An 11,223-nucleotide genomic window follows, 5' to 3' on the forward strand; every position below is an offset into this window, starting at 1 on the left:
GCCATGTAGGCAGACAGGCAGGTGTGAATGGACAGGTGTGTGAGGAAGGGACAGCTGTGAGGAGAGGTGTGAGTGGGCAGGTGTTCCATTAAAGAGAAATAAAAAGGAAAAGACGGAGCGTGTGAGTTTCATACAAAAGTAAGACAATTCCAAAAAAAATGTCAATAAAAACATAAGGATCCAAATCATAATTAGAAATTATATTTAAGCATTTAAATGGACAAGACGCATGAAAATGGAGCAAGAAGAAGAAAAAAGAACAAACAGATGAGATCAGTCAAAGAAAGACAGACTCAGATATAAAAGCACAGGCTGTGGTGAAAAAGACAGATCTCCAAATAAAAGGACATGGATTGACCACTAAAGAAACCAGCAGTTTTAAGGCCGTAGCAGCAATTAGTGTGTGTTTTGAGTAGCGCTGCAGTGATGTCCAGCATTGATCCATGGAGGCTGTGGCAGGCTGAGATAAGGCTTACCATCCCCCAGGGAATAGCCCTGAGCGAAGGGGACAGAGGAAGTGGAGGAGGAGGAGGAGTACTGGAAGGAGGATTCTGGTCGAGTTAATGGATGAAGGGTAAAACCGAAAGATAGAAAGGAGTTGACCCTTTTATCCTGTCTTTTGAATATCTTCTCTACTTTGTAGTTTAACTTTTGATTACTTCTTGTAATCTATGGATTTGGTTGCAGCAGTATTACTAATAAGTAAAAGGTAATCCAGTCTTGGAGTATATTTTAATGTTTTGAAAAAGTGTTATTTTCTTTTTTTTTTAAAAGTGATCTACAATATGTTTTTATTCTCTCCTTCCCAAAAACATTCATTCAACACTTAATTTATGTTGAAACTTCATACGCACCTCAGTGTGAGTTTGCTCAAATTCAAGATGCATAAAACATAAGTATTAGACTCAAAATGACAGAAATAAAAACCAGCAAACAAACAAAAAAGAAGTTGATAAATTTCCCTTCCTAATGTTCGTCTTTTACACGTGTCACTTTTCTCCAGGTTTCTCCACGCTGTCTTTGGCAGACCAGATGAGTCTACTGCAGAGTGCATGGATGGAGATCTTGATTTTGCGTGTTGTGTATCGCTCACTCTCCTTTGAAGACAAAGTAGGAGGCTTCACTGTTTTCTTGCTCACATGAAATTGACCGATTCCAATCTAAGTTGTGTCTTTTTCCTTGCTCCTGTGCAGCTGGTGTATGCTGAGGACTACATAATGGACGAGGACCAGTCGAAACTAGCTGGCCTTCTGGACCTGAACAACGCTATTCTTCAGCTGGTCAAGAAATATAAGTCTATGAAGCTGGAGAAGGAGGAATTCGTCACTCTCAAGGCTATCGCGCTGGCAAACTCAGGTTTGAAACTGTTCACTCGTAGCTGTTTTTCTCTCTCTGCTCCCTGACGTCTGTCTGCTGAGAGAGAGTTAATCCCAGGAATCCAGTTTATTCCCGTGGGGCTCATTTAGGATGAAACACCAGAGCCTGATTTCAATACCATGCATACAAACACACAACAACACTCCTGTGCATGTTTGATGGAGTATGCTTACACATAAGGGGATGGATTTTTTGTTGTTGTTGTCAAGTTTACCACTTCCACTGTAACTGCCACCCACATTTGTCTTGTCATACTCCAGTTGTCACAAGTGCCGCTCATGCCCACACATATTTTATGCATGCATACTCACAGGGGGTGTAGTACAAACATGCACAGACATGTTCAATCTGAATTCAACCCCCCAAACAAAGTGGAAATCCCTTTTATAATTAGCATAGTCGTCTCTTCAGATGCCTGTTAAATAAAGTAAAATCATTAGGCTCCCGAATATGTCGATAAAGGCCCGTCTCTGATGTGTCCAGCTGCATCGACAGCTGACTGACGCACGCGCGTTCCCTCACGCACACACCTTCTTCCTCTCGTGACCCGTCTTTTGAACTTTGTCTTGGAAGCCAGCCAGCTCTTCAGTACTCTTTAATTACAAGGGGGAAGCTGTCAATACAATGTGTTTAAACGGGAGAATGTACTGCAAGCGCTTTCAATGGGTGAAGTAGAACCCCTTTTTTTGTGTGTCAGCCTTCATCTGTGCTCACCGACAAACCAAACATTTACACATAACTTTATAAACTAGGGTGTCTTTCATTCATCTTTCTGACATGGTAATCAAAGGAAACATATATAAAAATCAGGAATGTGAATCTAAAAGTAATTTGAAATAATGGGTGCTGTGTTTTCCAGTAGACTTTCTGTGAAATTCTCCTATTTATCACATCTTGTGTGCATCTGTGTTTCCTTACCAAATGGTTTTTATACACTTTGCTGACTCAGTACTTTTAAAATCTGTGGAATTTAATCTAAAAAAATAGTTGATGTTGGAGACAAGGATGATTTCAGTGCCCTGTGTCTCAATTCGATTCAGTCCATTTGTACATTGGTAATTTAGAACAAACATCAAATCAAACAGTAATCAAAAAAGCAAATTCAGGCTGAAGAAGTCCTAAAAAACCACCTACTTCTAGAGTCCAGTTATATATTAGCGTGACTGTAATGACAGGCTGCTAAACTCTGCAGGAAGTTTTTTTAAATTGCACTACTGATGTCCGTATACAGTAAGAACTTTGTATCTTTGCCCAGACTCTAACTGCACTCCAAGACAACAGAATGCTAGCATTAGCATTTTGAAGGGCACTGACACTAATTAATTCACAGGATGCTAATCGTCTGCATTAATGAAGCCAAGCCTTAAGAAATGTTAGCAAACGTGCCCCACATGTAAAGAAAGCTAAACCGGCCATGGGAAACAGGAGGCACATGTGTGTTGTGGTGTGTGTGTGTGTGTGTGTGTGTGTGTGTGTGTGTGTGTGTGTGTGTGTGTGTGTGTGTGTGTGTGTGTGTGCGTGCGCTCATGCTTGTGTTTTCCCTCGTTTATGTGTGAATTAGTTCCGTGTTAACATGTTCACTTTTAACAGCCTCATGTGCTCGTGCTCATTAAAGTCCGCTGTTTTACTTGAGAGGCTACAGCAGGTCATGGCACAGGCAGAAGCCACGTCTATCAGCTTAAACTCTACACTAATAAAAATCATGTGAAACTCATTAAATTTCCATATAACTTCATCCCGATAAGTACTGGCTGCACATGAGGAGGGTCCTCACTTTAAATTAAATGATAAAGAAAAGTAGAATTGTTTTTTTGTTTTTTTTATGGAGTTTATTAATAGTACTCCTTTACTGACTCGTCAGCAGAAGCTATGTCCGCATAATGAAATGTACGTTCACTTAATATTTGGCCTGAAATTATTTTAAAAATAATAATACAATTTTGATCATATATTTATATCTCGCTCATCTTTTTTTAATAAATTCATCCACCTCCTCCTTTCTTTACATCCTCTAAAAATACAAACACAACATCTGATCTCAACCCAAAAATTTGATGGACTGAGCTTTCTATTGATCCCAAAGAAATCAGCCCGCTGACCGCTCTCGTCCTGCATACTGATGTATGTATTACCCTCCCTAAATTCAGCAGCGCGTAATTCAGTGTCTTTGTGTGTGTCAATGCGCAAATCTTTGTGTAAATGTTGACTCGTTTCGTCTCTTTGAGCATCATCGTTTTTGTTCGTTTCCTCTGGATTTTAATGTCAGTAACCAGGTTCTTTTGGTTTTATTCTCTTCTGCTCTCGTATTTTTATTTATTTTTTTTTAGTCTTTACGGTGTGTTTTTAAACTTGTGTGCATGTTAATGTGCCTCTAGTGATTAAAACCATATTATGTGGAAAGCTGGCTGCGGTATAAGTGCAGCGGCCATTGATAGTTGACTTGTAATTATTATTTAACATGCATGTAATCATTGATCAGTACATTGATCGGAGGTTGTGAGCCAAAGGCCAGCTCACATTAGGACTTTGCATCCCAAAGGGGCGATACGGAGCATTATTACTGAGACAATCTCATCCTTTACTGCTGTACGTCCAAACACACCAAGAGAGCGTAGACGTGAGCAGCTGCAGGTTTTTCCACACACACACAGAAACTATGTTTGCTGTTGCTGCATCTCTTCATCGTTTCAAGAATCTATCTCTTTCTTATCCTCCCACTCATCTTTTCACCTGTCCATTCATCACACCCACAGGCGCACCCTTCGCAGACATTGAGAAAACTAGTGTCTGGATTTATGTGATGGTCAAATTACAGCCATGTTTTTAGTGGAGGCTACAAAACATTAAAACAATGTCATTTAATGTTTTTGTCTCAATGCCACTAAAAATCAGATTTTTGACTAAATGAATCTATGCTTAATAATCAGTTGGGTTTTTTTTTTACAGATTTTTATTTCAATTTGATCGTTTTAAATTTGCTCAAAAAATCATTTGAACTTCTATTTGCTTTTGAAGTCAGAAATATAAATCCCAGATTTTGGATTAAATCCTAATCTAGATCCTAATCTAGATCTGTTGACCACACTGTTGAATTTACATATTTTCAGAAATGCAAAAAAAACTTTGGGGAATGATTAGCAGTTGTTGCATGGAATTAACAGTCAGATAGGTAGGAAATGACCAAGAATTAAATCTCTTCAACGACTAAACGAAAATGTCGTTTAGTCGTCTGACTAAAACAATTTGTTGACAGATTGCCAGTTTTCACAAATATTTGATGTCTTTTCCCACCAAAGACAGCAAGACCGTTTTTTTTTTTTTTTCATTGTAGCATTATAAAATTATAATTTTATAATTTTATCCTAAATTTGACTTTTCCTCTCTGACCAGACTCCATGCACATTGAGGATGTGGATGCAGTACAGAAGCTCCAGGACGTGCTCCATGAGGCCCTGCAGGACTATGAGGCTTCCCAACACCAGGAGGATCCCCGCCGGGCCGGCAAGCTGCTTATGACTCTCCCCTTACTCCGTCAGACCTCCACCAAGGCTGTGCAGCATTTCTACAGCATCAAGCAGGATGGGAAGGTCCCAATGCACAAACTCTTCTTGGAGCTGCTGGAAGCCAAGGTCTGAGGGCGGAGACTGGACGGAAGGATAGATGGACGCTGGACTGAGTGACTCGAGCTACATGTCAAACTTTGATCAACAACTTCGAATGACCTCTTGTTCTTTTACATGCAGATACTCCTATACTTGCAGACACAGACGTGCAAACACACACAGATATGTTCTTAAGAGTTGTTGGCTGACACATCCCCTGCAGAATCGATCAAAACCTGACACCTGAACCCTAAAGCACTAGTTGTTGACTTAAGGAGCGTTCACTGGAACCTTTTTTTGATGAAGACAGGGACAGGAGGACTCAACCCTACAAACGGCCAGTGAAAGACGACAGGTCAGAACAGGCACTCCATGGCAGTTATGTAACAATTACCAGAAATTCAGATTGTGACAGAACACTTATGCATCAAATAACACTTAAAATGTATAATGAAAGACAACTGAGGAAACATAATAGACAATAAAACTCTCCACGTTAGTCCTGAAAGACTCTCAGACTATACCCACGTTTTCTTTCCACACTCCCATTCGATATAAAATAATTTTTTAAAGTTCAACACGAACTGATTGGGGGGGGAGGGGGAATCAATGCATAGAAAATACTGACATTTGTTGTAGGTGTACATGTACAGAGAAGGTCGGATGGATGGACTGAAATAAAAGAAGAGGATATTTGCCCTGCCAAAGAATGGAACCACCCATTCAGAGGATGCCAGCAAACTTTACAGTCATAACCCCAATCTGTTCTGGTTTTAGGTTGTTTCCAGTCCTGGACCTAAAAAAAAAAAAAAAAAAAAGAAAGAAAGTTTGCCCTCCGCTTGTCAGTTTTTCTTATGGTTGTTGCTGGGTTAGAGCACCTAGGACCAGGAATGGAAACAAACACTTTAAACATTTTCTGGTTCTCTGGTTTTCCATGACTCCCTTTTTTCAGTAGCACCTGAGTAGCTTCTGCTTCAGGAAGACGATTGATTCTAGTCAACCAAAATTGTCAGCTGTGTTTGTACTGCTGATGAAACTAAGAGCGATTTAAAAAAAAAAAAAAAAAATGGCAGCTAGACAACGCTATTGTCTGTTGGCCTATAAGACTGCATTTGAGTCTTAACACTCGACTTGTGTTGATATTCAACACCATAATCAGACTTGTGAATCAAAACTGTCTTCCTAACGAAAACCTTTAAATAGTTCACATTTTCCTTGGAGGTAAATACTCTGTCATTTGCCCCTCTTGTGTTTGGATATCCGTTTGAAACATTTTTTAGCCGTTTGGGATCCAGGGTTGCAGCTCTCCACATGCAGCACCAGTAGCAGTTTCACTCTCTGTGTGCCATTAGAAACGGTCTGGCCCAAGATCACCATCCACACTCCACAGTCTCGCCTCACTACTGCTCTCATCACCCTAAAGTGTTCGCGACTTCCAGCTCATTTCTTGCGGCCATGTCTTGTGACTCTCTCAAGAAATGTAGCAGAAGATTGAGACAAAATACAAATCAGTTGGAAAGGTTTTCTGACTAAACTAACTTAAGAACAACTGCTTTTTGCTTTAATATAACTTGTCTTTCTTTTTTTTCCTCCTAAAAAGAAGAATCACAATGGTAATACCAATATAAGTGTAAATATTTTCATCCTGTATATGACGTATATCCCAGCTTTGTTTTATATTTAAAAATGATCTTCTCACAACCGAGTAAGTCAATGTATTTTCTTTTATTTCCATCAGCCAGACCACTGTCAACATTATCACATATATGTAACAAATATCACAAGTAATAATGTGTTAACAATTCAGTTTGTCTTAAAAACTCTGAGCAATAGTGGTTTTTAATAGGGGGACGAAGGGCATTTGGACGAAGTCTGCAATATTAACATTTTGTGCCAGTCTCAAATTTGGGGAAAAGATGTATTAAATGGAAAAAAATGCTGCTTTTCTTTCTCTGTAAAACTTGTTATAAGCTGTTGGAAGACACTCGACTCTAAATTTGGTAAAGACTGTTAGCTGCAGGCAGTATGGACCAGGAATTAAAGTCGCTACATAAAATGTCCTTGTCATCTTTGTGGATAAAGTTGATCAGATTTAGGGACGAGAGTTTGTTTGGGACTCACAAATAATATATTCAGTTTATCAAGTAGCGCCAGTAGGAGCATGTATTTGGGTTCAGCTGTGAAGCCTCATTAAATCAAAGTTTGTTTGGAAAAGCAACGGTGCTAACTAAATCAAAACATCATTCTGATTGAATGCCATATTCATACCACTTCCTGTCTGCTTGCTGTCATAGACTGTGTAAAAGTGGCTCTGAGAGGGTTGGCTCCCGTAACATCACCAGTTGATTTAAAGGGCTCTTTTGTGTTTCAACTCTTCAAGTTCATCACATGATGCTTTGGTAACCATTCGAATTGCAATTACAGCATAATTATATAATAGTCGTCAATGCTAAAACTATACAATTTGAATTTGAAAATTCTATGAAAACAAAGTTTTATGAGGTTACAAATACGGTGAAATGTAAAGATTTTGATATAAACCCTCTTCGCCATTGGAAATTAGATTTCCTTGGCCTGACAGTTGATCCTTATACAGTCTATGCTAGCTGGCTTCTTGTTAATGGACGGTTAAATCGAAAGTAAACATAACGGCATCAGAAAGAGTGAAGATAGTAAAAAGAGGCATTCAGACAAAAGGGAATGGAAGAGTTTATCAAAATGCATTTCTACTAATATTTATTAACGTGCCTCCTTCCTGTCTGGCTAACTACCTAATTAGCTTGTGACTCGTCTTTTAAATCTGCCTCATTAGCTTATGTATAAACTGGACTGTTAAGGCCTTTCCGAATAGTAATTTAAGATGTGAATATCTATCTAAGCTAAACTGTAGCTTTAAATGGCTTAAAATGAGGAACACATTTTTATGGCGGTAATCCTCATGTATTTTGTTAACTGTAAAGAACATATTTCATATTTAAAGTCACATAGTTTCTCTAGAAGAAAGAATCGGAAAAGGGTGGGAGACAGTTGGGTTTTACAGTTGGAACAGGAAGCATACATAACAGGTAGACAGTTGACATTTACTTCTTTTTTTTTTCTTTCTTTCTTTACTGTATGTAATTTTTAAAGCCAAATAAGAATGCCAAAAGATCTATTGTAGATGACACTGTAATCTAATGTAAAATTGCAACATTTCACAGCTGAGGAGTGCAGCAATTTAAGTGTAGTTGACCTCTAACAACACATGTCCTGTATCAACCATCAATATTTTTAGTAAGGGGCATTTCCTCTACCTTCTTTAACCTTGCTGTATATTGTAAATTATGCAGATTATAATTCTAACATAATACATTTTATTGTTAAAAAAAATAAATAAAAATCAAGAAAATGGACGGGGGGGAACAATGTAGTTCAGCCTGTGCGTTTCATGTTTGCTGTTTTTTCTGTCAAGAAAAAGAGCAAGAGCTCTCTGCCTCTTTGATCAGCTTCCGTTTGTAAATCGTCTATGATTTCATTCTTTTCTCCTCTGTTGAGTCTTTTTAAGATGTTGCTGTGTACTTTATCTTGTAGTGATTTGTGCTGTGTGCTTCTTCTTTAGACAACAGAGTAGAGTAGAGGCCATGTTGTTTGTCTTTCTGTCTATCAGTACTTTGGGGTCTGGGCACTGGAGTTGCTAAAAATGAACCAAACATGACATAAGGCTCTTTAACTTGGCTATCACGATCAAATTACAGCATTCATCTCTACCCAGCTATACATAATTAAATATCAAATATCTAAATGAAGAAACTGATAATTTGTGTAACATTCCTGTAGAATAAAATATTCTGTATATCTTTAGGTAAATAAAGCTGAAATAAAAGGACATTTGAGTAATTCATAGGTGGCACTTTTTTTGATAAATTCACTGTACAGATCTGCCCTCTGTAAAGCTCAGCTCAGCCATTATTTTTTGCCGTTTCAAAAGAAAAATAAGAAAAACCAACAAAAAAAAATATTTTTTTTTCTTTCCCTAATAAAGAAACCCGATTATCTTCTCCAAGACATTCATGGTACAGTCCAGTAAAATTAAACTCCAAAATACATACTTAAAATCACACCATCACCAACATTGCCATATGTTGTTTTAAGAGAGTAAAATTAGCAGAACACAGATAAACGATTTGTATGTTAAGTTCTGAATATAAGAGTTGATTTTTGCTGTTTTGGTTGTAAATTCTACTATGTCTGACCACTGTCCCCCTGCAAATTGTGTTGAATACTGTCCACTGTACATTATACCGAACAAAGGGTGTGGAAGATTGGTGCTCTCTTCCAACTGTTCTTTGTCATTTTGTTGCTGTTTTTATTTATTTGTCTATTGTCATTAGTGTCCCTGTGAACTCCTGACCTATTCAACACACTGAAGGGTGTTTAAACTCTCTCCGAGGTGATTAACGCTGAACTGAGTCTGTGTGCTCAGAAATGGTTTACGCAGATGACACTTATTCCGGCCAGGGCCATTTTGGATGACTGAAAGAAATTTTCCTCTGAACTCAGAGGCTTTGTCCAGGTTTTGATCTGACTTAGCGCCACAATTTGTGTGGAGGGGAGCATTTTACCTTATGCACTTTTTTTGTTGTTAGGATTGAAGACAATGTAAGATGACAAAGCTAAAGTTGCACATTTCTTGTGTTACCTTGTATAGCCAAATGATGATATGTCTTTTTATTAGGATTCTGCATTTAGAAGTAATCTACAGTATTACAACCACCAAACCTGGTGTTTCCACAAGTAACAGTGGAAGAAGGATTGACTGTCTAGGGATTTTTTGGTGGGCTTCTGATACCAAGATTTTGACCAGTTTGCACTTTGGGTAACATCTTATTGCCCTCACTCGACGCAAATACTCCATTTTAGAAGAGTTTAAATGGAGTAAAGGGGAAACTGATTGACCCATAGTGGCCAATCATGGCTGACTGTCTCCCCTGGCTCCACCTGAAATCTACAAAGACCAAAATTTAGCATCCTACAGCTCTACAATATTTGTCATTTAGTTATATTTAATCCCAAAATGTAACTGCCACTTGTGCTGCAGCCTGTCTCCAGTCTGAATTTGCAAAAGTGGGAATATTTAACGGAGAGAGAAACTTTTGGGGGACAAAATAGATGCGCAAGGATAACAAGGCGCTTGAGTGGTGAAGAATTACTGACAAGAGAAGACCGTCTAGTATTATTAAAAAACATGTCTGTAGATTTTAGATGTGCTTCACATCAATAAATAGAACAAAAAAAAAAGAAAAACAATAACCTGTATATTTTTGTGACGTGTATCATACAAGTGTGCTCCAACAATAATGTCCATTTGTGTAAATGTATTTATTTCACATTGTATATATTGTTCATTGCAAAAAGAGAGACCTATGATTCTGTAACTTAAACTATTATGGGTTAAAACATTACATGTGTTACTCCAAACTATGCCTTTCAGGATTATTACTGTAGAGCAATATCGATTAAAACCAGGCTTCCAGTTTTGAAATCAGCCTCCTGTGTCTGATTTTTTTTTTACATTTTTTTTTTCTAAATAATGATTTGCCACAACTAGAGTATCGGCAAATAGGAAGCAAGCTATTTTCCTGGTTGTCGGTTCTGCAAGACAAGAAGACTACGGCAAGCATGAGATACAGAAGTCGATTTATAGTTTTCCTACATATGGAAGCTTATTAGGACAACCAAGTAGATACATTTGGCTTTGTAATGTCACAAAGCCAAATCTATATAACCAGGTTTCAAACAGAAAACACTCACACATACTCTTTTTCTTTTCAAGAAGTACACATACAGACTGCATGTACACAATGACAAGAAGTGAAATCAAACATAAATCAGACAGGAAATGGGGTTCCCCTTAAAGTGGCTGTCGGTTCGTCATTCTCTGTGACAAAAACTGTCAGACTCAGTTTCTTATGCTACTCTAGATAACCAGTTTATACCTCTGTTTTAATGAGTTTCATTTCTAAAATTCGCATTGGTCGTGTCTTTTTATTTCTTAGTCTCTCGCTCAAGATCACACCTTTTTGAACCGATGGCTCCCTCGTTCCCCCCCTTCTCAGTACCCAGCAACAGTAAATGGGATGCAGAGGGCAGATATTTAATGTAGCATATAACCATGAAGGGTTTTAAGAAGCTTTTTCCCTAACAGGGGGGAGCCCTGACCTGCAGGCAAATATTTTTCAACTAGATGTCATAAGAAGATATTAGT

At 38.1% G+C, this 11,223-nt stretch overlaps 1 protein-coding gene across 8 annotated transcripts in view; it reads left to right on the forward strand.

Moving 5' to 3' along the window:
- esrrga (estrogen-related receptor gamma a) overlaps positions 1-10,500 on the forward strand; it is a 254,277-nt gene extending 243,777 nt beyond the window's left edge. For all 8 annotated transcript variants that reach the window (XM_015037362.1, XM_015037360.1, XM_015037358.1 and 5 more), the window contains 3 exons: positions 1,004-1,110; positions 1,194-1,356; positions 4,768-10,500. In XM_015037362.1, coding sequence (XP_014892848.1) covers positions 1,004-1,110; positions 1,194-1,356; positions 4,768-5,012 — 515 coding nt within the window. In that variant the 3' untranslated portion in view covers positions 5,013-10,500. The remainder of the gene's footprint in view (positions 1-1,003; positions 1,111-1,193; positions 1,357-4,767) is intronic.
- The last annotated feature ends 723 nt before the right edge of the window (positions 10,501-11,223 follow it).

The sequence above is a fragment of the Poecilia latipinna genome, unplaced genomic scaffold (assembly GCF_001443285.1).
Source record: "Poecilia latipinna isolate Pla-1442-1.1 unplaced genomic scaffold, P_latipinna-1.0 Scaffold402, whole genome shotgun sequence".
Classification (NCBI taxonomy): Eukaryota; Metazoa; Chordata; class Actinopteri; order Cyprinodontiformes; family Poeciliidae; genus Poecilia; species Poecilia latipinna.